The sequence below is a fragment of the Perca flavescens genome, chromosome 19 (assembly GCF_004354835.1).
Source record: "Perca flavescens isolate YP-PL-M2 chromosome 19, PFLA_1.0, whole genome shotgun sequence".
Taxonomy (NCBI): Eukaryota; Metazoa; Chordata; class Actinopteri; order Perciformes; family Percidae; genus Perca; species Perca flavescens.
The window spans coordinates 11606927-11633328 of NC_041349.1; the positions used below are offsets into that span (position 1 = coordinate 11606927).

A 26402-nucleotide genomic window follows, 5' to 3' on the forward strand; every position below is an offset into this window, starting at 1 on the left:
AGGTGCGTTGTGCAGTGACAGCGTCTATAGAGACTAGTTGGATCATCATCATCATCAGGAGGAGACAAGAAACTTGTAAAGACGCTCATATGAAACATGCTATCAAGTTTTATCATGGGAAAGGATATATTTGGCTCGGCGGCTTCAGTTTTGACCCTTATTTTTCTAATTTCTTTCTCGCAAGTTTCACAATCGCTGGAGTACTTCTTTAAGGCCAAACACTACAGGGAAAACATTGGGTTTTCACTGGTTCATTTTGAAATCTTTTGGGCTATTTTGCATCTATAACATGTCTTCTTTCAGACTGGTGGATAGAAAACAACAACAATACACATTTAGGTGTTTATTAAACCACACCTTGTCCACAGTTTTTACAGGTTTTCTTCATACTTCATTCATAGCCTGATTTATGCAACATTTTATTCCTAAAAACATGGAGAAAATGAATTTGTTTAAATGGCTAATGACTATTTTCTGATTTATGGAGTGATGAAAACAGGTATCCCAAATTTCCTCTGTAAAATCATTTGACTCTAATATGTCAACAAAATAAAACAAGAGTTGCATTCAGATTTCTGCTCTGGAAATGTATGCAAATTAGCACATATTTAATTTGGTAATGCCTCATTTGCATATTTAAACTTAACATTTCAGAACACTTCTTCTGTCTAATATACAGTATATCCTGTATACACTATGTGATTTCTAGTTCAAGTTATATTTGTTGTCCCTATGCAGCTTCAAATCTAATTAGTACAATTACAAATGTCCACAAAAAAAAACCACGACTAACATACATGTGCATTTTCTTTTTCATTAGTAGTAACAAGGAATGTTAAATTCATGATTTACACAAATCTCTCCTGCTACAAGCGTTATTTTCTTGTTTTTGACAATTTACTAAACCGTGTTCTTACCTTACATCACTGCTGACAATTTTCCAAAGCATACTGTCAAGTTTTAGAGAGACTTTCTGTCTTTCAGGCACCCAATTGCCCAATTTGCTTCAAAAAGGTTTAAAATCACAGATCTTTCATTGTTATGGAGGCATTATAGTGTTGTTCTGGTAGTTATTAGTGTGGTGATAGTACCAGGGCTAGGGCTGGGTACCGAATGTTGATACTTTTATGGTATCGAAAAATTCTTTATCTTTCGGTGCCAAATTTCGGTTCCAAAAGCATCTGAGCGCGTAAGCGCAAGCTTATCTGTCCTCTCTGCATATTGACACAGACGGGAGCTCCGACCGACACACACGCACACACGGAGAGGTGCGGACGGAGTAAACTGTCTGCAGTTTTGTTGAAGTCTCAGAGAGTCACGGTTGGTTTCAAGTGTGGTTACAGTTTTTTAAAACTTCACACAGACAGCGTTTGCTGCGATATGATATTAATGGTGAGCCAAAAGCGGTCGCGGTGCTGTTGCCGTTACACTTCCTCTTAGACAAGCAGGCACAACGGTGGTTTCTCTGCCCTGATGACTGACTGACAGGCTGAGCTTACAAGGCAAGGCACTTTTATTAATGTTACTCTGAGTGAGCAGTTTTAATTCAATTCAATTCAATTTTATTTCTAGTATCAAATCATAACAAGAGTTATCTCGAGACACTTTACAGATAGAGTAGGTCCAGACCACACTCTATAAGTATATTTTACCAGATTTTTTTAACAATGATAACTGTTTTGATTCACAATTAAGGTGGAAAATAAAAAGCTTTGTGTTTAATGCATTTTTGTTGATGTTGAAATTAATTTTAAAACATATGGTATCAAAAAAAAGTATCGTTAGGAATCGGTATCGAAACTGAGGTATCGGAATTGGCACCGGATCGAAAAATTCTGAACGATACCCAGCCCTAACCAGGGCCTATTATTCCTATCTGCTGGATTACTTCAGCCCTTCCAGCACGGCTCTCAGGATGGCGGCTACAGCCACGGCGCCGGGGTCGGGCAGGGTGACCCGCTCGGCCGCGATGTAGCTGGCTCGCCCCGCCATCGCTGTGAGGTTACGGGTCGACTCTGCCCCCGAGGACGCTTTCTAGGAAGACAGAGGGAAGGACGGGGACATTTAAGGCATGTAATTTATGAACTGACACAAAATGGACAATGACTTTAATATAGCCACAGTAATACTATTCTATATTGACGAAGTTTCATTTAAGGGATTGTTCAGGTTCCTCTGGAAGCTCGGCCGGATGTCCCTCATTGTCGGCCGGATGTCCGCCACCTTCACATTTCTTTGCGTTGGGATTCTAAACTCACGAGGACTATGGTTACCTGCTCCTCAGAAATCTGCAGGGTAAATCCAGACGGCTAGCTAGACTATCTGTCCAATCTGAGTTTTCTGTTGCACAACTAAAACAACTTTCGAACACGTTCCACCAAAACCAGTTCCTTCCCGAGGCTATTTTGCAGCTGCACCGTTGCTCCGTTCGCCCGCCCTGGACGATTGCGAAAGGCTTAAAGGTCCCATGACATGGTGCTCTTTGGATGCTTTTATATAGGCCTTAGTGGTCCCCTAATACTGTATCTGAAGTCTCTTTTATATAGACCTTAGTGGTCCCCTAATACTGTATCTGAAGTCTCTTTTATATAGGCCTTAGTGGTCCGCTAATACTGTATCTGAAGTCTCTTTTATATAGGCCTTAGTGGTCCCCTAATACTGTATCTGAAGTCTCTTTTATTTAGGCCTTAGTGGTCCCCTAATACTGTATCTGAAGTCTCTTTCCCATAATTCAGCCTTGGTCCAGAATTACAACCACTAGAGCCAGTCCCACAATGATCTTTCCTTAGTATATGCCATTTCTGTGTCTGTAGCTATTGAGGAGGAGAGAGGGAGGGGCAAGGTGGAGGGTGGGGGTGTGGCCTTGACCAACTGCCACTTTGCCTCGTTTGAAAGCCATGATGTCTCTCTCTCATGGGTGGGCCAAATTCTCTGGGCGGGCAAATCAGAGAAAGGGGAGGTAACCTTGCTCCTTATGACCTCATAAGGAGCAGATTCCAGATCGGCCCATCTGAGCTTTAATTTTCTCAAAGGCAGAGCAGGATACCCAGGGCTCGGTTTACACCTATCACCATTTCTAGCCACTGGGGGACCAGAGGCAGGCTGGGGGAACACATATTAATGTTAAAAAAAACTCATAAAGTGAAATTTTCATGCCATGGGACCTTTAAAGAAATGCCAATAAACCACAGCTCTGCCGCGCTGTGGAGGAATGTCTGGCTATGCGAGACTACATCAATACCTACTAACATAAAATTCAGTTACTACACCTGTACAGCAGTCTGAAGTACAGCCATCTGTTCACCAGGCGGCGCTGTTGTGAGCTTCATCAGCTCGTCCACAGCAGGACACAATGCATCCAACTAGACAGAGATATAAAGACAAATTTATTGAAAATTTCTGGTACAGGATATAAACTCTATTCCAGACTCAAACACTGTGTACAAAAAATATTATTGTAATAAACAAAAGATAGATAGATATAGCTGCTGAGGACCAAGAGAACAATGTATTAATTGGGAAATAACTCTGATGCATGAAAAAGAAGCAGAGAAAGGAGAGAATAACTCACCATCGTTCTGTCTCCAGGGTCAGCACCACCATACCTGTGGACATAACAGATTGTTTCTCAACTTTATAAAAAAAAAAAAAAAAACAATAATTTTTTCATTATTGTTTAATCTACCAATTAGCTTTTTGAGTAATTGTTTATCAATCAATTAATTGTTGTCTGTAAAAGCTCCTGGAGGCGAGGTGAGTTTGGGCCCCAATTTCAAAAAGCAACAAAACTAGAAAAAAAAAAAAAATCTAAATTCCCGCACGCACTTTTCACCTCTGCATTTGGTTTTATTTTTTGATTATCCTGGCTGCATCTAAAATCCCATACTATGCACTACATTGCACTATATCTGTACTATTTGGTCATACTTTACAACGTACTTTTGTGTGAATAAACAGTAGTATGTACTGCATCTTTTCCAGGCGCACTGAGCTGTAAATACCACCAAATACTTCTCTAATTCTGAGACGAGTTGTAAAGGAAATCTTTGTCCACATCTGTCTTGTCTAAAAAGATACATTTCTCTGTTTGTTAATGTCACTTTAATTTTATTATTATAGTACCAAAAAGATAAAAATTCTAATAACAAAATTCAAGTGACATTAACAAACAGAGAAACGTATCTTATATGAAAGATCGTTACTTGGTGTCTGTTAATCGATACAATATTGCAACGGAATATATTGCAATATTATGCTGTATCAATTTTTTTTCCGCCCCATCCCTACTAAATAGCATGTTAGCATAACATTTGGGATACAGCCACTGTTTTAGCTCTTCTGGCACTTTTCAGTACCTCAAAAAGGATTATATAGACAGCAAGTGGTGGAAGAAACCTTCTCAAACATGTGTCTTCCTGTGGCTTTTCATTTTTTCCCCCCCTTCTCTTTCAATTATTATTTCCCAAATTTGTTCTTCTACTTCTCAATTAGCCATCTTTATTTTCTAGGAAACCTTAAATCACTCCAATGCACGTAGACATGGAGGTATATATCAAAAATACCGACACACACACACACACACACACAAAGCCCCTCACCTCCTCATCGCCTGTGTCCCAGCATGCATTGCGCTCGCCCAGGCCACAGCGTTGTTCTGCCCCTCAGTCACGCGAGCAGCGGCTGCAGTCAGGAACAGACTGTACAGCTGACAGACACAGAAGAGGAGCGTTTGTGTGCGTAAAGATGGCGCAAGGTGTCGATTACAACTTGGTGTCAAAATGTGTAGAACAGTTCCGGATCTACCGCTCCTGAAGACCCGCCCATCTTCTCTTGCACCAATCCAGCGAGGACTGATAACAGTTGGCCGGGGCAACCGGGGACCACATGGTCCTGGAGCCACTCCCGAATGGCTGAAAGAACATTTTCACAATAAAAAAAAAATAAAAATACTTCATCACACCGATTTTGTACATTCACTTGCATGTTATTGTGCAGCCGACACCGCACACTGGAGGTGTAACGATACACTCAACTCACAAATTGATACGATTCACGATTTTACGTTCACAATAGGGTTTTCTCAGGATTTGTTTTTTAACAGAATGAGCTGCAGACAAATGACTGAATATATTCCTTTATTTATACCATATGCCATAGACTGTGCAAAACAACCGATCTGTCCTCTCATCAGAAGTGCAACTGAAATAGTATTTTATCTTAAATAACATAAAGTAAATATTAAAAGTAATAATTTCTAAAACAAATCCCACATCAAAATAACTAAATGAAAAAAGGAAAAAAATCTCTTATATAAATAAATCAAATAAATATCAAATAAATAAACTAAGACGTAGTGACGTCTAAAGTCAAACAAGTGAAATCAAAAGTAGACTACACTCTAGGCTGTTAAAAAATTGCATTGTCTTTTTTTTTTTTTTTTTTTTATCTTTACACATTTATATAGATTTTTAGCAAATCACGATAAATGCTTCCTACCTTTAGCAGCCTGTGCATGAGTGTTCCCACAGTCTCCGTCCCCTGCAGCACGGTCCAGGGAGTTGAGTTCTTCCTGCTTTTCCAACAGCGTGGAACAAACCCTCTCCAACGCTTTACGCATCACAGGACTCAGCGGCCCTAACAGGAAAAAATAAATAAATAGAGGATTCATTCACAACGAGGGAAAAGATGAACGACCAAGATAAACAACTTGAATGGCTGTATGTAAAGGCTGACAGGGAACTTAGTTAAGCTGCAGTTCCTCTAATGGCCACAAACTGGCTGTATTAAAGCAACACCAAAGCACTTTTCCTCTTCTGTCCACCTATAGGTTGGAAGCAGAATTGTGTCCATTAGGTCTCATTCGAACTACAGAACCGCTACCCGATCTGGCAAACTTGCATAGCGCGGTTATAGCCGATAGAGGGCCGCAAAGCGAATGCAGAAGTGCCGTTCACCCTGTTACAAGTTGATGAACCACTGAAACGATTTTGGAAACATTATTTTAAAAAAGGTCCCATGGCATGAAAGTTTCACTCACATCATGGCTTTCAAACGAGCAAAGTGGCAGTTGGTCAAGGCCACACCCCCACCCTCTACCTTGCCCCCCCTCTCTCCTCCTCAATAGCTACAGACACAGAAATGGCACATACTAAGGAAAGCTCATTGTGGGACTGGCTCTAGTGGCTGTAATTCTGCACCAAGGCTGAATTTCAGGAAAGAGACTTCAGATACAGTATTAGGGGACCACTAAGGTCTATATAAAAGAGACTTCAGATACAGTATTAGGGGACCACTAAGGTTTATATAAAAGAGACTTCAGATACAGTATTAGGGGACCACTAAGGTTTATATAAAAGAGACTTCAGATACAGTATTAGGGGACCACTAAGGTCTATATAAAAGAGACTTCAGATACAGTATTAGGGGACCACTAAGGTTTATATAAAAGAGACTTCAGATACAGTATTAGAGGACCACTAAGGTCTATATAAAAGCATCCAAAGAGCACCATGTCATGGGACCTTTAAAAAGGTACAAAATAATATTTGGTGTTGCTTTAAACAATAAAACAAAATAGGAGTCATGGCTGACGACAAGCAATAAACCAATATTCTGAAAAAAGTTTCAGAGGTGCAATCTTTCTGCTGTCTTTACCAGTAGTATCACACAAATTCACGGCAGAATACACAGAAACATACGTACTGCAAGTACACACTGTAGAAACTAACCTTCAGAGTGTGTGTCTGCTTGTGGTCCTGGGCTCACGGCTTGAGGCTCTATGATGCAGCTGCGTCCGCTTACACATACACTGCTGAGGTTTGGCCAGGCGGGGGCGCTGGTCTTAGCATCTGTATCGGATAGAGGATGTTTGATATGTGTGTGTGTCTTTCTGTTTTCGTGAGGACCATCTGAAGTTTAGACATTGTGAGGACATTTTGTTCGGTCACTTCTTCAAAGGGCTGTTTGAGGGTAAAGACTTGGTTTTAAGGTTCATGTTAATATTAGGTAAAGGAATAGTTTAAAGGTGCCCTGACACACATATTTCATTACTTTGTGGTAATGTCTGAAGTTCTACCATGGACTCTAACATTTTTTTGTGGAAAAAATGCCTTGGTTACCTTGTTTCAAGCCATTCTAGCATGGTATAGAATGCCTACAGGAAGACTTAGCTCGATTTCTGCCAGTTCTCATTAATATTCAACGAGCTAAGCTGTTTGAATCTGATTGGCTAACAGCTAGCCAATGAGAGCCTGGCTGTCAGAATCCTTTACCCAGCCCAACTGGGCGAGCTCATGAATAGTAATGAGCTCAGGCAACATGACGTCAGACTGACCAGCTTTTGTAATTGGCCTGATTTCTCCGCTTATTTCTTTTCGGTGGCTAGAGCTGACAGAGGAGGTAGCAGTTCATTTTCACATTCACAATACAACACAAACACATATGGACCTAACAGATTTCAAAAAATGCAAGTAAAAACGTTTTTTTATGGCAGGGCACCTTTAACATTTTGCAAAATTTGTTCCACAGCACGTAGCTTAATTTAAATCCGCCAATTGTCATTTTTTCACATTGTGGTTATGTGCAGATTAAACAAGCAAAGATATAGTGCTTTAATAAGTGAGCTGTATAGGTGTTGGTAGGCCGGTTTTATTACCTTTGGACAGAGCCAGGCTGCCTGTGCCAAAGACATCCTCACTTAAGCTCCTTACTTAACACAGATGTAATACTGGTATTGATCTTGTCGCATTACTTTTGGAAAGACAGACAATTTTCCAAAAATGTTGAACTATACTTGAAAGAATTGGGTTCGAGGTTGGGAATTGTATTATGCTCACCAAACAGTCTCAGTGTTTCCTGGTCGGCCCTCATCAGGGTCAACGACACTCCCGCCATCTCCAGCGATGTCATGAACGTCCCCGACATCACCCTGGCAACCACCACGCCCCGATTCTCTGCAAGTAGAAACCGCCACCGTCACATTCTGTAACATCCTCAATAGATGTTAAACCGTTAAAGAGAGGTCGAAAGAAGGCTTGGGGGAATAGAGCCCTTTACTGCTGGTGGCGCTAATGCACTACTGCATCAACGATGTTTCATTTATGGGATAGTTCTGGTGCCGATGTCCGGGGCCGATTTGTGAGGACTACAGTTAACTGCTCCTCAGATCTCTGCAGGGTAAATACAGACAGCTAGCTAAACTATCAGTCCAATCTGAGTTTTCTGTTGCATGACTAAAACAACTTTTGAACGTACACGTTCCACGAACACAAATTTCTTCCTGAGGCTATTTTGCAGAGGCACCGCGGCTCCGTCCGGTGCTTGGCGCCACCGGAGACGATTGTGATTGGTTTAAAGAAATGCCAATAAACCAGAGCACGTTTTCCTCCCATCCCTAATGCTGTGAAGACTAGCCAGACCCTCCTCCGCAGCGCTGTGCAGGAAGGTCTGGCAATGTGAGACTAATGGCTTTACAGCAGAGATCTTCAACAGGGATCTGTCCACATAGTCACTGCAGGGGGGCCGCAAAATTATTGTTTGATATTTATTTGGAAGTTTGTTTAAAAAAAATAAAAAATGTCTTCAAATATACATTAACATGAATCCAACATATTATTAGAAAAGATAAATTGGCCTATTTGTACAAAAAAAACATTTAATTTACACAACATTGATAATACACTTACGAAGTAAGGCAGCCATTATGGTAGCTATCCACTGATACAGTTAAGCTTAATGATTTACTTTGCCTTCCACATGAATGTTTCACATTAAAATATGATGTAAAAATAATATATGAATACCAGTATCCATACATCCATTTTTATCCATCTGGCCATTTTAATATGTAATTAAATTGTTATACTATAGTATGTTCAGTGGCTGTACATCACTATTTGTACTATTGATTTGTCTCTTTTTTCAGCTAAGGGGTCCTTGGCCTAAAAGACATTGAAGACCCCTGCTCTACAGGTTCCTGTAGGTTCTTTTAATGCGTGCAATTTGAACCATAATTACCCAGACAGATGATGGCCGCTCCAGTAACCACAGCCATCTCCAGACAAGACAGAGCTCCGAGGTTGTTCACACACACAACCACGCTGTCTCCTGTACAAAAGAGGAAGGACTCACACACTGCACAGTGGCTGCATACATTAAAAGTGAATATGAAGAGAGACATTATACTTCAGAGGACCTGATTTCAGAGGCAGATGCGATTGGCTGTCAGGGTTGGTTATGTGATCTATCATGGTCTTCACCAACTCATCTGCAGATGCCACCTGATTAGCAGGATCAATAAATAAAACTTAAAGACACATAAGTGGTAATATAAACAGCCAAAAAGGGTCATAGACGGAGATGACTGAGTCATACAAATAGTTGATTTAGGTATAATCACCTTTAACCTTTTGATTCCAGGCTCACCGTGGATCCCTGAAGAAGATGAAAAGCACCAGTCAACACTTTAAATAGCAGAGTTGACGTATATCAACTCTCTCTGTTTTGCTCCCTACTTCCTCTTTAGATATGCTTTGATGTGGGAACATTAGCAGATATTTGGGTTCTCATATATATATATATATATATATATATATATATTTTTTTTTTTTTTTTTTTTTTTTTTTTGGTGGGAATCACCAAAGGCCTCATGATACGATATCATCACAATAGGATATTATCGTGATTTTAAAACCTACTGCAATATTCTGCAATACATTGCAATTTATTACCTTTTTCACAACTTCAAATTTTTCCCCAAACAGAAAGTTTGTCAACATGAGTTTTTCTTTTTTTTTTTTTTTTTTATCTAAAAAAGGATAAATGTCTCCGTTTGTTCATCTCACTTCGAGGTTATTGCTGCAAAATGGGATTGTCAAGCAGAAAAACGGACCAAACACATTTATAATAATAGATTGATATAGGGCTGTGCAATTAATCGAAATTTAATCGCGATTATGGATTATTTGGTCTCCCAGTGATCACAAAAACAGAATAATCGAGAACAGAATACATTTTTTTTTTTAGCTCATTACGTTTTGCAAGTAAACTCTTATTTTCTCTTGTGTTCTGAATGAAAAAATAAGTTTAAAACAGGAAAAGTATTAAGGCAAATTTCACAGCTGTATGTGTTTTTTTACTCTTGATTTAACTTTTTTCACGGTTTTTAAGTTCAATAATTGCAACATCTTTCCAGAAGTCAACGAGCAATCGTTTAAAATTATCGTGATTTCAATATTGACCAAAATAATCGTGATTATATTTTTTTCCATAATCGAGCAGCCCTAGATTGATACTTGGTGCGGTGTATCGATACAGTACTACCACGGAAAATACCGCGGCCACAACAGTTTGATTTGGCTAACATAAAATAAATACGGAGGAAACCATCAGTCCTCGTCCTACTTTGTAAAGACCAACTTCCAGGTTGTATTTATAAAGCTATACATCTGCTTCCAAAAACATGTGACATCTTAAATCTCTGCCTCATTACATATATTACAATGCAGATAAACAGATCATTTTTTTTAATTGGGTTTAAAGCTTTAGTACATAACTTTTTGATATTAATGAACATAATGGTTGGCTGTGCGTAGGGCTGGGCGATATGGACCAAAAGTCATATCCCGATATATTTTGACTGAATATCGATATACAATATATATCCCGATATTTTTTCCGCAAAGTGAGAGCAAATGTTCAGTCAAAGTCAAAGCCAAATATGACATGTCACATGTAGTTTCATAGAAACCGGCTATTTCAGTGAACAGTTGCAAAATCAAATGAATAAATAATAAACAGGTTTCTTCACCTGGTTCAATGCTCAGCTGTTCAAATAACAATAAAATGTAAACATAAATACAGTATAACAACAGGAGTACCTTTTTTGAAATCAAAGCTCCATAAGGTTTGTTTTAGTTTTTTAATTGTTAAATTTTTCTTCTACACATTTTCAGCGCTTATTTCTACGTCCCATATTTTCTGATATAGGGCTGGGCGATATAGAGAAAATCAGATATCACGATATTCTTGACCAAATACCTCGATATCGATATTGCGGCGATATATTCTAGAGTTGACAGTTGGTGCTCTCGCAAAATATCTTCACACTTAGATTTTAGATAAATAATCATTAATAATAGGACAGCTACAACTGTGTGGTAAGTTCAGAAAAGGACATCACTTCACTGTAATGCAGCCTTTAAAACCAGGAAAAGACACTTATGGTCATATCACGATATTACGATATCCAAAATCTAAGACGATATCTAGTCTCGTATCACGATATCGATATAATATCGATATATCGCCCAGCCCTAGCTGTGCGCCATCACGGAAGGCTTGTATCATGTGGACGCGCCGACAGTGTTGTTGTCAATACATAGAACTCCTCATGGGGGAGACAGAAACTACGCACTATAGCTTTAATATCAATCCTGGATATTGTTTCAGGAAAGACGGGCTGCAGTTGAGTTTTTCAGCTGTCATTTTTAAATGCTTTAAAACACCACAAATTAAATGAATCCTTTTTTTTTTTTATTCATTATTCATTTTATTTCGGAGGAGAAAAACATCAAAAACTTGGCACATAAAAAAACTATACTATGCTAGATACACTTGAGTAGAAGTTTAAAATGTATTTTTGTCTTTTGAGATAACTGACCCTTTAAACTTGCTTTTCATTCACATTTTGACACTTCATTTCCAATTTGGAGCATGGGTATATTTTTCTTTTTAAGGCCATACTGTGTGAACTGCCTCCTTATTCATGTTCTCTCCTGACTCCTTAAGTCACCACCAGGAAATGTAATCTTTGATCATACGGGCAAATCATGACATTCCCTGAACGTGATCTGACTTTGGTGAAAGTGCCTTTAAAGTTTTTGCACCCTCATCCTGGTATAAATTGCAGAATCAGCTTAAATTAGACTACCTACCAACAATGACACAGTTTAAAATTAGGATAAAGGACTATTTGAGTACTAAATGCACATGTGTTGTTACTGAGCGCTGCTGGTGATTATGTTGACATTATGTTAAATTGCCAACTGTCTTTGTCTGTTTTATGTTATTTGTTTTTCACTGTATATTTTAATATGGAACTATTATACTGCTGTAACTTCTGAATCTCAATGGGATTATTTCCTGGTAAAATAAAGGTTAATAAAACATAAAAAATTAAATTCCAATGTTTGATTCGTCCATTTACCAGCAAAGCAAAAGGCCACTAGAGGGTACTATTCAGTTATTGTCCCAAAAACTGAAATGTATTTATCTTCAGCGCCCCTAAATTTGAAAACATAAATTTCCAAAATGAATAATTCTGCAAGTCTGGGAAATTTAAAGTCTAAACAACTGGTATCAGAAACTAAAACCCTCGATCAGTCTCTACTCTCTTTGCACATTTCCACCTTTTCTCCTCCATCTTTCCATCCTCCCTCACCCAGTCCCAGCTCCATGTCTCCTGGCGGCAGGTCGAAAGAAGGCAGGCAGCCCGGAACGCTGCACGGGGACAGACTCACCCCCAGCGTACCTAGAACACGCACACGCACACGCACACGCACACACACACACACACACACACACACACACACACACACACACACACACACACACACACACACACACACACACACACACACACACACACAGTGAAAAGTATCCCAGTATTTCTAGCAGGCTTTAAGTTAGTGAAAAAGAGACTCACCGATTCCCTTTAAAACCTCCGTCACCTTGGAAACAATCTGGTCCAATGGGCAGCCTTCTTCTGCTAAGGCACCTGCCAGCTGACAGAAAATGCAACCACATTTAGAATAAAAAAAAATAAGAAATAAAAGCAGGTATCATGAGGTGCCAATTTTTTAAGAAAAAAATACTGGGAAATTAAAACCATATATCTTCAATAATAACAACCTTTTTAAGCTTTATGGAATTACAATTCTATGATTGCAGAAGTACTTCTTTAAAATGAATCCTGGACCAAAACCAAGGTCATTAAAAAAACATCCTTTACATACAATATATTTTTAATTAGATGCCATTTATTATACAAATGGAACCGCAACGCTTAGTTATAGAACTCTAAGTAATGGAAATGTGAGCCCTTGATATCTTGAGATATCAGTTTTAATTCCCATGTATTATCTATCTATATCTCATTTATTAATCTGAAATGTTTCTCTTGATTTATATAAAATTATCCATAGTCTATGATCAGGCTTTATTATAGAAACTGGCTCTATGAGGGGACAAATCTGGACCCCCACAAGAAGAAAGAGGTTTGGTTGAGTCAACACCTTTAAATGATTAGAATTGTAGTATACTGGTGACTGGTCGTCAGTCCATCAATTTAAAAGGCCCATTACATAATTGTCTTGCTGCAACTCTACATACAAAGATGCATCTTTTGTGCCGTTTTGTGCCACCTTACGGGGCAGTGGTGGCCTAAAGGTTAGAGATCCCAGCTTGTGACCGGGAGGTCATCGGTTCAATCCCCAGACCGACAGGATAAAAATCTGGGTGGGTAAAGTGAAAGAGCAAGCGCTTGTCATTGTCATTACCACCACTGAGGTGCCCTTGAGCAAGGCCCTTAACCTCCAACCGCTTCAGTGGCCAGCAGATCAGACTGTGGTATACTGGACAGCTTCCAGGTATGAATGTGGAACTGTGTGTTAATGTGATCAGGGTGTTCCTGCAAAAGACAGGCTGCCTCTCACTTTACTTTTTTAGACTTTGCATAGGAAGTTGTTGTTTGACAAAATAATCTTTATTCAAGGTTGACCTACTAGTTTTTAGTGGAGGTTTTAACCACATCTCGTGGTCTTACTCTGCGTTTGCTCAACTGTCATGGAAATAGCTGCGCAAACTGATAACTGATCAACCTGGATTTGCAGAGAAAGGCTGTGACATGAGGTTGAAATCTCTGGAAAAAAGCAGGTAGAGTAAATGGCCCTTGAGTCAAGACTTTGTGTGTCAAGGTAAAGAACGTTGTTGTTGTTGTTCACCTTGTGAATGAAGATGGTGCCACACAAGCCTCTCCTGCCGGCCTTACTGGGTTGGTCAAAGGCGCAGTCCTCGGCAACTATCACCATGTCAACAGCGACGCCGTGGTTACGGGCCTGTTCTGCAGCCAATCCAAAGTTGAGGCGGTCGCCGGTGTAGTTCTTCACAATGAGAAGGACTCCGGAGACTCCTGAGGAGGGACGACTGTTGTTATGCTTCAATTATGGTCATTTTATTTAATTAAATTGGCCAAACAATTAGCCAAATAATGCACTAAATCCTAGTGTACATGACCTGCATGATGCAAGCAGAGAATGGCAGCCAGGATGCTGGCAGGAGGTGGAGAAGCAAACACTCCTCCAGCTACAGCAGCTGACAGCATACCTGCACCGAGATAACCTGGGGACGGACAGAGACAGGAGGGACGAGAGAGAGAGAGAAAGTCAAATGTGAAAAAAATAAAAGCTGCTGTGTCCCATTAAAAAATATAAAAGTCCTACCCCCGTGTGCCGGCTCGTGTCCCGACCCCCCTCCGGACAGCAGGGCCACTTTGCCCGTCAGGTTGTCCAGGTCGGACCGAAGCACAACTCTGTGGCCCTTCAGCAGAGACAGGCCCCCACTGGCCCTCACCAGGCCACAGAGAGCCTCGTCCACACAGCTGTCCACTGAGTTTATCAACTTCTTTTTAGGCTGAGAGAGAATACAAAATAAAATAAAAAAAACATACAGAATGTATAATAAGCTCACAAAATATGATCTGTTGTGATGATGAAGTAAGCCTATGGCCTGTACCAACATGCAAATGCTGCTTATTAATCCACCAACGGTAATAATAAAACAGACTCTGCAAAATAGGTACCTTTCCTTTCTATGCATACACACACACACACACACACACACACACACACACACACACACACACACACACACAAGTGTGAATAATTTTGTCTGATGTAGGCTAATGCATAACACAAGAACAGGGTCACTGCATTAATCACCAATTTAAGCCTTTTTACGTGTGTATATTTTATGTGATTGTGATACATTTGCAAATTGCAATAAATGAAGACATTTTAATAGCATTATGATTGTGATGTCACACACACACACACACACACACACACACACACACAGTAAATATTAATATGAAAGTCTATGCTCACACTACACACACACACTGTAAAGTCCAAGTTTACATAAGCTGCACAATAAACGTTTAACTGCAACAACAACAGAGTGTAACATGTAGTATTTACAGCTTTTCCTTCACTTCCGATGATATATCCATGCATGGACTCTGATCCTTTTGAGTAACAAGTGTGCAAAGCAATGCTAACTCAACCAGGCTGAAAAATAGTCAGACTGTGTTGTCATCCCTCGTGTCGGCCCAAATTCACAATCAGAAAGAGTCACTACTCGGTGCATCTTTCCACTGATGTTCCATAATATCTTTCAAATTAATTTGTTATACCTCCATTTGGACTTCTCTTGCTTCTTTGCCTTTCCGACAGCAGCAGGCTCCACCAGAATTAAATCCGGTTAAATCAGCCAGAATTTGCAAGAATGACACCGGATGTAACGCGAATGTTCCTACAAAATAAAGTCGTATGATTTAGCTAATTATATAAAAAAGAATAATAATATTTAAAAAATAACTTTACAGTACAGTATGTAGGAAAAGACTGAACGCACTGTGTGGAACTTAATAATCTGTATGAAATTTCCTTTTAAAATACTTCATCAAGAAATTAAATAAAACTAAACTAACGAGTATTTTAATTTGCTGAACCCTCGATCTGTTCCTCTAAAAACTAAAATCAAAATGCAAATTTCCCGTTCAATCCATTTTAATATGCTGCATTTTGAGAAGCTGAGGAAATATTCGGAGGGAAAGTGAAACTGTGTGAGGAAGATGTAAGATAGGAACATTTAAAAGTGATGGGTTAAATAACATATCATATAGTATATAAAACGTTGTTTATCAGCTGAATATATATAAGGACCTTATTAATTCAACTGATCAAAATCACTGTATTTATTAATTCACTACGGGCATTTAACATTGTACAGGTCAGGTGTTCATAATCGTGCCCTCCTGATAGCTGTAGCTGTATTCCTTATTAGAAATGCTTTGATAAAGCCCTCTTCCTCTTCAAACGAATGGAACTCCGCTCACACGGGCTGCCCTGCGAAAACATTGAACGAACCCTCCGGTTCCTCCTGCATGACGCACGGAGCCCGGCCAGCCAGCCAGTCCGCTCAGTTCAGTTCAGTTCAGTTCAGCTCAGCTCGGCACAGTCCAGAGCAACATGCAGGATGGCGAGTGTGGAGACAGCCGCCGAACACGAACGGATCCTGCGGGAGATTGAAAGCACAGACACCAACTGTATCGGGCCGACCCTCCGGTGAGTAACTCCCCGGCTGTTTGTCCCGGGTTTGCCCCAACAAAAGCAGCTGAACCCACGGCGTCACCCAGCTGAGTGAGAGCGGCTAGCTGTGATTAGCACCAAGTTAGCAACTCCGGGCAGCTTGCTCAAAACTTTAACCCACTTGTGTCCATTATCGGACAGCTAGCCGGCTAACTTTAGCAAAACACAAAGGCAAGCTTACCTAAATTGTGGACTGTTGTGTTTCAACCTGCAACAGTGAGCCGCGTCTGTCTTAGCGTTTCTGTCCTTTTTAGCGTGGTCGCCAAAGTTGATCAACATAGTCATTTGAGCAACTTAGGCTGAGCTAACTTAGCTAGCTAACTAATTGACATTCTGCTCACTGGTGTCAGAGCTTACAATGGGAGACGAGGCTGTTTCTGGTAGCTAATAATATTGCTCTGTTTTTATTTATTTATTTATTTTTAACGTGTCTTGTGTTCATCACCCAAGTCGGTCAACTTATCCTCGTGGAGTTTTGGTGGCTAGTTATTGCCAGTTAGCCTGCTAGGTGGTTAGCAACAGCCAAGATATATATCAAGGAGTGTCAAGTGCAGCAGCTCTGACCAGCTCAGCCTCTGTATGTGTACACAATGAATGAGACTACAGCTGCTGGAGCTAATTAGGGGTGATAATATACACCACACATAAAGCCCCTTGCTTGGTATTTGTCATGTGTTTTGAATGCTTATGAGTGTTTAGACTGTTGCTCAATAATTTAGTGCAAACTGCACTTTAGAGGCTGAATGACTTTTCTGTTCATTTTGGGGCTCGTGCCAGGCTACATGGTTTCACATCCCATTAGTGGGGGAGGATGCAGCATCACTTCAGCTGTGTTTGGACCTGAAATGGGTCCCAGCCCTGTTTTCTGCTCAGCTTTCACGGGAAGAGCAATTTCGTATGTAGGCAATAAAATGCTTACAGTAATCGCCACCTTGTGCCATCATGAGTTGGCTAAAAATAAAAGCATACTATTGCCATTATCAGTGCACGCATATGTAACGGCGCTGTTTGTGTGAGTGTGACAGAAATGAATATAAAACGAATTGATTATTGTTAAAATCTAGGGCTCTTCGTCGACTAATCGGCCATAGTTGACTAAAATTTGTTCAGTCATTCACACGTTTTTCATGCTAAATGACTTATTTACAAGAAACATATGAGCACATCTCAGGTAAACGCAAGATTTAAAGTGGCGCTTTGCACGATTCTTTGTGGAGAAACTCAGTTTAACAGATCTGTCGATCAAATCAACTAATCGATTAGTCCACAAAATCGTATGAGTGTTAGTCGGCTAAGAATTTCTTGAATCGTGTACAGCCTTAAAGGAACACGCTGACTTATTGGGACTTAAGCTTATTCACAGTAACGCCCAGAGTTAGATAAGTTCATACATACCCTTCTCATCTCCGTGCGTGTCGTAACTCTGTCTGACGCACACCCACCGCTAGCCTAGCTTAGCACAGATCCTGGAGGTAACCGGCTCCATCTAGCCTACTGCTCCTGATAAGTGACAAAATAACGGCAACATTTTCCTATTTACACGTTGTGATTTGTATAGTCACAGCGTGTACAAATAACAGGGTCACATGAGACACAGCCTTTTTCTAACCGTATACATACTGGGAACTATATTCCCACAAAGGCGAAGCGCTTCTACTATCTGCTCCTCACCACGGGGCTTCTAGGGTGCTGCAAGCAAATCACTCCGCCCAAGTACCAGTTATTTTGTCACTTATTGGGAGCAGTAGGCTAGTTGTTTACCTCCAGGACCTGTGCTAAGCTAGGCTCGAGGCTAGTTATGACACGCAGGGAGATGAGAAGGGTATGTATGGACTTATCTAACTCTGGGGGGATGCGGTGAATAAGCTAAAGTCCCACTATGTCGGCATGTTTCTTTTTAATAAAATTATGGCTTAAAGGTGCAATATGTAATACTGACAGCTAGTGTTTAAAATAGTTACTGCAGTACAAATAAAAAATACTGGAGAGAGTCCTTTCCCCCGCCCCCTCTTCCCCAGACATGAAGTTCACGGAGGTTGCCAGTCTGAGACCGCAGCATCCGTTGCTAGACGCTAGTCTCACATAGTCAGACATTACTTAACAGCACAGCGAAGTAGCTAACGTTAGATGCTGGCGTAAAAAAGCCCGTGCTCAAGCGGAGCCCTTTACCCAACTGTCAGACACACTTTATTAGCTTAGAATTACGGCAACAATCGCTAAACACACTGCCATCTCAAGGTCCTCTCTTTCCGATTTAAAGCCCCCCTCTCTTGGCTTAAAATAACTCACCGTTGTCGGCTACAGCCGCTGAACAGGCTACACGTTGTTAACAGCCGTGGCCCGCTTGCCTGGTCCTCCGGTAACGTTAGCAGGGTTAGCATGGATCAGTCGGGATCGCTTTTCTGGCTGTCTCTCAATTGTTTTTGCCAGTACACAACTCTGGTACTCTAATTCAGTGTGAGTACACGAATGGTGAAATTATATAAAATGCCTGTCCCTTGCAGCTGTGATAAATTAGCCTGAAGCTAATGCTTAGCTACCTGTTCAGGAGGAAATTAGCCAACTCTGCGTCCTTTTGGGCTCTATAAGCTGTCTCCATCTTTCAAATAGCCTGCATCTCCAATATTTACCTGGTGTTTGTTACTCTGGTCACGCAACTGGTAGAAACATGCAGTTTTATTTTTAGGTTGGGTAGAATTTATCTCCATTGAACCCGTTCGTTTGTCTGCTGCTTTCATGGCTGTACTAACGTTATTATCTGACATTAGCATAGGCCTAGTTGTCAGAAAAGATAGTATTTCAACTTGGCATGTTTCCTTAATATCTGATGACGCATTGGGGTCATTTTTGGATTTATTACAGTAAATACATTACATATTGGACCTTTTAATGTAGGATCAGGATATTGGCCCAGAATGGTAAATATATAGGCCGATATATTTGTTTTGAAATCTTGGAAGCAATTTTTGCTTCTCAATGGATCTTTTTAGGGGCATTCTGAGATTTTTTTTTGGGGCATTTTTGGTCTTTGGTCTTTGCCCCCCTTAATTTCTGACCCTGTGCCAAAGACTCCCAAAATATAGAGAGGACTTCTATAAATGGTGTTTTCGTACCCTTTCAGAATAAACCGTGAGCTTTGCCAGCAGTCTTTGAAGTGATTGTCCAGAGCGGAAATAGGTACTGAATGACCGGGAAATGAAACAGAGGAACTGGGCTATTGAGGTCTTGTTAAAGGTGTGTAGGTTTGTGTGTGTGTGGGGAGGGGTGGGTGGGTGTGTGTGGGGGTGGGTGTTGTGTGTCCCTAAGTTAATCATACTCCAGTAAAACATTGTATCGCTTGTTATTTAGGCACCGTGTGTGTTGGCCCGCTCAAGATCCATTTGGTATGACTTGACAACTTTGTGCGACACCTCTGGGTGCCACATTCTCCTCTGAGTGTGTTTTTAGTGCTGCTCGGTGCCTCGAGCAGGCAGCAAGAATATCATTCTTCTGCCTACACACACACACACACACACACACACACACACACACACACACACACACACACACACACACGCTGCTCTGTGTGTGATGTTTCACCTCTTCCAGTTTCCTGTTTCTGTCAGACTGAGGCTCAGTATTTCCAGTACACAGTCACACACTTTAAATGTAATAGCACAATGTTTTGTAAACGGTCTGCTACATCATCAGCTATATTTAGCTGATGAGTGATGTTCCAATGAGAGATTTGTAATAGGCAAACGAATAGGATGACGAAGGATGCAACTGTTAGCTTCAAAACAAATGTTTGGATAAGAGACGGTGCCTTTAACGGTTTCCTTTCTGGTGCGTTGTGGGACTGTCCAATTTTTTTTTTTTTTCACTGTGTGAAGCCAACGGTAGGAATCCACCAAACAATAAAAAAACTTTTCTTGACTCAAACAGTAGTTGGGAAATATGAATGTGCAGGTGGTAACGTCATCTCCATCAATCAGTTTTTCCTGTTCCACGAATCGTTTTTGTTGGACTGCAACAGATTTTACCCCCGCTGATTGTAATACTGTTTTTGTCTTCTCATTAAATAAATGATCATCAAAATAAAAACATCACTTCATCGCTGTACAATGAAGGAACACATCATTTTCTGAGCATTAATGTTGCTGTAATCAGCTCAATTAATGACATTTTTTACTCATTGTTTCAGCAGTATATGCGTAGCCTATGTGGCAGTTGACTGAGATGTGTGGGATGTTTTACTGCTAAAATGATTAGTCAATTAATGGATCGACCGAACATTTATATTCAATAATCCAATTCAAATAATCTAATTCCCTGGTTCTCGCTCCCCAAAGGTGAGTATTTGCTGGCTTTTTTTGGTCTTCTTTGATGGTAAATGTAATCTTTGGTAATATTGTGATGGGCATTTTCTTACATTTGATAAACTGCAATTTTCTAATAATTAAATAATAATAATCTTTTTATCATCTGAGCAACAATGTTTTTTGTTGTTGAGGAAATGCTTTCTGATACGAGAGTACATTTATTATTTTAACTGCAAGTAGTTTGACGTATTATTTTCGAGCATCTGGAATAGGATTGGGCACTGAAAACCGGTTCCAACTACCACAAATTACCATTCCAATGGAATCGTTTTTTTCATTGGAATCGTTTGGAAAATTTGTTTTCGAATCCGATCATCCGTTCCAAATTAAACCTGCGCGAGTTTTTGTTTCCGTAGCGGCCACTGTACTTCCAGGCGCTTGTTGTGTTAATAAGTAAGCAGCGCTCTAAAGTGTGGCTTTATTTCACGTTGAAAAAGCTCACCATCGCAACGAAATAGAATTTCCTCTTATCTGTGAAATCAGTCTGACGTGTTTCAATTCCACCACCTCAAAGAATCGAGAAGCGATGAGAACCAGAATCCAAAGGAAGAATCGGACTTCAAAACGATGCCCAACCTCAATCAGGAACCTAACATTCAGCCTCCTGCAAGTTGTTCAAACAGAGGGAGCGTGCCTATGCCACAGTCCCATGTTCCCACATTTCTAAGATTTTTTTCAAAATTAGGCCCTATGTTTGCCCAACCCTAACCCTTGAATGGAAATGTAGGAACACAAGACCTAATTTTGAAAATGTCCTAGAAATGTGGGAACATAGGGCCTAATTTTCAGTGGAAAAAAAATATCTTAGAAATGTGGGAACATGGGGCCTAATTTTGGAGAAAAAAAAAAAATCATAGGGCTGGGACACATTGGGGCAGCACGGTGGCCCAGTGGTTAGTGCTGTGGCCTCACAGCAAGAAGGTTCTGGGTTCAAATCCAGGCCTTTCTGTGTGGAGTTTGCATGTTCTCCCCGTGTCTGCGTGGGTTTTCTCCGGTTTCCCCCACCACTAAAAATATGTTCCCCTAACTAGCTGATGTGTGGTGAGCGTTCTGGCGTCGTAAGGCGTTGTATGGCTGCCGTGCATCACCCAGGTGGGTGCTACACATTAGTGGTGTTAGAGAGCAGTCCCCACCCCCCCATAAAAATAGGGCTGTGGGACCATAGGGCTGTGGGAACATAGGGCTGACCCCCAAACAGAAAAGCAGGTTGGCAGTGATAGTTGAGGAGTGTTCGTTCTCCTGCAGTGTGCAGGTCGAGGCTGGCTGCAGCATTCCTCCCTGACAGCAGAGTAACTCGGAGGAGCAGTCAGCCAACTCCCTCAGGCTACAAACCAAAGACGACAAGCACTGGGTCTGTCTACGTGTTCCTCTATATGGAATTGTTCAATATTGTCATATTGTATTTAGAGCGGCAAAGGTTATTTGAGCGCTTAATCACTTTGAGTCATTTCAGCTAATTGAATGTGATTATAGAGTATTCTAGTTTTCTACACTACTACGTGACACTAAACGGAAGATCTTTGAGTTGTGGACAAAACAACTGACGGATGAATCGACAATGAAAATAATCATTAGTTGCAGCCCTAACTATTTGTCTACCACCACGCACAGCAAGGAAAATGATATCAGTCGGTAAAGTCATGTTTAGCATAGTAATCAGCACGGACGACAAAGCCCTGAAATTATCTGACTGTCAGATTTACTGTACATGTACAAGAGACACACACACAAATCTCTCTTACTTACTGTGTGCATGCTTGGAGTTTCTGCTTCTCTGTCAGGTCATATCAGTATTAAATATAAGTTACATCCTCACCAGAACAGTCACCAAACAAATAAGCAGTTTGGAGATGAGTTTAGATGCCTGTATCAACATTTACTTAAACGTTTCTTTTAAAACAGCAAGCATTTTTTTTTTATAGAGGATTGGTGTTATCCAAAATGCACTGTCACATAAGACAAAAAAACTAAAACAATCAGCAGCTAATCAATTCATTTCTAAAATTATTTATGAAATATTGGACTCAAGTTTGCCATACTTCCATTTCTACGGGTGCTTAGAGGCTACCTTGCAAGGCAGCTGGATTCCCGCGATAACACAAGATGAGGCGCGAATCGCCGCGTCACATTTTACACGAAAATCCATCCTGTCAGACTTCAAGTAGTATATCCACGACGTTCCACTTCCGGGATTGGTCCGGTGCCGCCCGGATGTCCGTTACCTTCCTCTTTCTTTGCGTTCTAAACTCCGGTGGATTTGTGAGGACTTTGATTAACTGCTCCTCAGATCTCTGCAGGTTAAATCCATACAGCTAGCTAGACTATCTGTCCAATCTGAATTTTCTGTTGCACGACTAAAACAACTTTTGAACGTACACACGTTCCACCAATATCGTGGCTCATGTTGCAATCGCAATATCAGTCAAAAATAATTGCAATAAGATATTTTCCTCATATTGTGAAGCCCTAGTGTGGAACCATTAAAGTTTCAGTATACAAGAAACATGACAATAGGAAGTATATTTGAAGCATCTGTGCTTCCTATTCACACAACTACATCTTTAGGACTTTTTGCATTCTTTTAACAGTGAGCTATGCCCACACACTTTCTTTATGTGTCGATTACTACATTTTCGTGTACTTTACAGGTTGCAATTTTGTAGATGAGCCTGTCTGCTGTTCTAGACACAGACCGACTGTTGCTTCTTGTGGGGCCACTGCTGAGAACTGCTCTTTGATGTGTCTCTCTCTCTGTCTGTCTTTCCAATCGCTCACAGATTTCACTATTTCGTAACTCTTGTTTTGATCTCTGCCCTGAAACGGCTCCTCTGTGTTCACGTGAACCGTAATGTGAGTTTTTACAGGATAATTACTGCGGATTGGAACAAGAACAAAGAAGCAGGGAGAAACCCAAAGAGGAAGAAACTTAATTCACAGCAAGACACAAAGTCCTCTTTGACTCATTGACTACCTTTTTTTAAATGCACAAATCCAAGTCTTTGATAATGTTTAAAAGTAGATGTAGTGTTTCTCCTTCTTATCAGGTCTGCAGCCTTGCAAACTGTTGGCTGGTTGGTTTGTGTACAGCAACCATAGCAACCGTAAGACGTAAACAGGCAAGAGGCCGTAAACTGCGATTAAACCCCCCCCCGATTGAGAAGCATATTCCAAATGCTCTGTATATGTCCAAAGGATGCCTCTAAAACCTGAATAATACCAGAATATCCCAGATGTCTTAATCAGAAAAGCCTATATTTGGAAAAAGGCCTTATTCGGAATATCTAACCGGAATATGCTGTTTCCATGACCTGTATCAAATTGGGAATATTGTCTTATTCAGAATAATAGTGGAATATTGGTGTGCATGTAAACGTACTCCGTGTTGTTGGTCCTGATTGAATATCTCTGGGGTTTTGGCCTGTCGCTTGGACAAATCCACCAACCTCGAAAGCATCACCTTGAACTCTTAGTAACACTGATAGGCAGTCGCCCCTTGTATTGACCTATATTTGGACAGAGTATTTTTTTATATTCTGCATATTGATATTTGTTTTTAATATGTCAAAAAATAAAGATGAATGCCCATCAACAGAACCCAGAATGTAAAGTTTTTACAAAAGGGGTTACATTTAGGAAAAGTTTTCAGATTTTCTGTTCTGCCGTACCGGCAGATGAATGTCTCCAGTGCCTCTGCGTTTATCCGCCGGTTAACTCCCCGTGGATGAAACGCTTTAGAAGGGTTGAAAATCGATACCAATATTTGGTGATTTTAAAATCTTATGTATAGTTAAAAAAATAATAATCCTTTAGCTTTATAAGCTAATTAGGGGTTTGGGCTAAAACTGGTCACATTTAATTAGCATAAAAACATATCTCAGAGAACGGTCGACTCGGTACCCATGTGTTCGTAACCCCTAAGTTCATTTTGCGCCGGATTTTTCCTTTTAATGCTATGCCACGTCACGGGCTGGGGCTGACTTTTAAGTGGACTTGTAACGTGAGGATATGTTCGTAACTTTTTTTCATTTACAGTTCCATCCGAATTTTTGATTTTTTTTTTTCCAAGTGTGATGTCTTGCCAAGTCTGATGTAGGCTAATGCATAACACAAGAGCAAAGGTCCTTGCATTAAACACCAATTTAAGCCTTTTTATGTGTGTATATTTTACATGTGATTGTGCATACATTAGCAAATTGCAATAAATGAAGAAATTGGAATAGCATTATGATTTTGATTTCAGCCACGTTGCAGAGTTCTGGGTGGAATATCTCACATTTCAGACATTTAGCTTGTGTGTGTGTCCAGGGAGTAACTTGCCACAAGCTTGTTGGAACACACACACACACACCCTGCTGAGTCACCAGTCTGTACTGGGAAGACACAGTACACACACACACATTCATGCACACTTAGGGGTTGGTGTGCTCGTCTTAAGTGGGTTAAGATCCTATTTAGCCAGCTGTCAAACACACACACACACACACACACACACACACACACACACACACACACACACACACACACACACACACACACACACACACAGCTGGTTACAGTGAGGTCATAACTCAGAACAGCCTTCTTAAACTTCCTCTTGTCCAACCAGCCATCATCTGGCTCCTTTTTCTTCTCTCCTATCCACTCCTTAAAAATCTGCATCCCGCCTCCCCTTAAGGTGAAATTACGGTTACATCACATGCATTTCATCATTAATTGTTATTTAATAGGGCATTATGTTTCCTGTTTTATAATATCTGACAGTGCACAAGAATTGAATCCTCCCCCAGCTCCAATCTCTCGTCCAAATATGGTCCCTTCCGACTCCAAAGAAACTAAGACGGCGACGGCCAAAATGACAAACTCGTGGCTTCAAAACAGAAGTCCCCAAACCAGTGAGTGACATCACGGAGGCTACATCCATTTATTTAATACAGGCTATGGTTGGGCCTCTTGTGTAATTCCTATTAGCCCATATGCTGTACGCAATTCGTTTTGCGGCATTTTCATTCATGTATCCACACAGTTGGCATGAATGAATGACCATTGGCCGTGCATGAAGAGACCGTAGGTCACGTTATTGTAGCGAAAATGTTTTTAACCTATTTTCCATCCTCTTTTTGAGGTGAACGTGGAAGGTATTTCACTAGAGAACATTTTTATAATTGTAACGAGTAACGATGCAGCACGTAAAAGTATTAAACTCATCGAAAATATGAACTGAAGTAAAAGTGGAAGTAGGAGAATAAAATAATACTCCAGGAGAGTACAGATCCAGCCTTTTAGCACTTCAGTACAGTAGGGAAGTAGTTCTACTTTGTCACGATACATCACTGCTGCCAACACACCAGACTGTTCTCATAAAGTGGCGTATGTATGACACGCCAATTCGTATGCCGTTTTCGCATGTTCTAAAGACGCATAATCGCTTTTTAGCATGTTCATCAATGCCGTTCGGCCGACATTGACATACATTACGTGTAAATTCTCGCCGTAGCGTGTAGTATGAAAGGAGGGAGGTTGGTTGGTTGGTTAGGGTGGCGGCTGGGTAAAACACAGGACTCTCACCCAGGAGAGCCGGGATCGCTTCCCGCGTGTGGCGTTTGTCAACGTTTTA

General features: G+C 40.6%; 2 protein-coding genes across 5 annotated transcripts in view; one reads left to right on the top strand and one right to left on the bottom strand.

Moving 5' to 3' along the window:
* Nucleotides 1-1793: 1793 nt before the first annotated feature.
* Nucleotides 1794-16746, bottom strand: tkfc (triokinase/FMN cyclase). Its single transcript, XM_028606146.1, has 18 exons — nt 16206-16746; nt 15470-15588; nt 14499-14688; nt 14293-14397; nt 14001-14188; nt 12704-12782; nt 12440-12529; nt 9398-9432; nt 9194-9278; nt 9016-9105; nt 7836-7952; nt 6729-6848; nt 5497-5634; nt 4804-4910; nt 4599-4705; nt 3572-3605; nt 3270-3362; nt 1794-2034 (listed from the first exon to the last, which is right to left on the bottom strand). The coding sequence occupies exons 1-18, from the start codon at nt 16222-16224 to the stop codon at nt 1885-1887; spliced, it is 1866 nt and encodes a 621-aa protein (XP_028461947.1). The 5' UTR covers nt 16225-16746; the 3' UTR covers nt 1794-1884.
* exoc6b (exocyst complex component 6B) overlaps nt 16171-26402 on the top strand; it is a 125822-nt gene continuing 115590 nt past the window's right edge. For all 4 annotated transcript variants that reach the window (XM_028606137.1, XM_028606138.1, XM_028606139.1 and 1 more), the window contains exon 1: nt 16171-16403. In XM_028606137.1, coding sequence (XP_028461938.1) covers nt 16315-16403 — 89 coding nt within the window. In that variant the 5' untranslated portion in view covers nt 16171-16314. The remainder of the gene's footprint in view (nt 16404-26402) is intronic.

Bases quoted from the DNA above. Each gene is read 5' to 3' on its own strand.
- tkfc (XM_028606146.1), bottom strand. The intron at 9,106-9,193 runs GTCCTCTGAAGT...TCTTTTGTACAG, and splicing joins GCATCTGCCTCTGAAATCAG to GAGACAGCGTGGTTGTGTGT. The intron at 5,635-6,728 runs GTTAGTTTCTAC...TTTTCCTGTTAG, and splicing joins AGCAGACACACACTCTGAAG to GGCCGCTGAGTCCTGTGATG.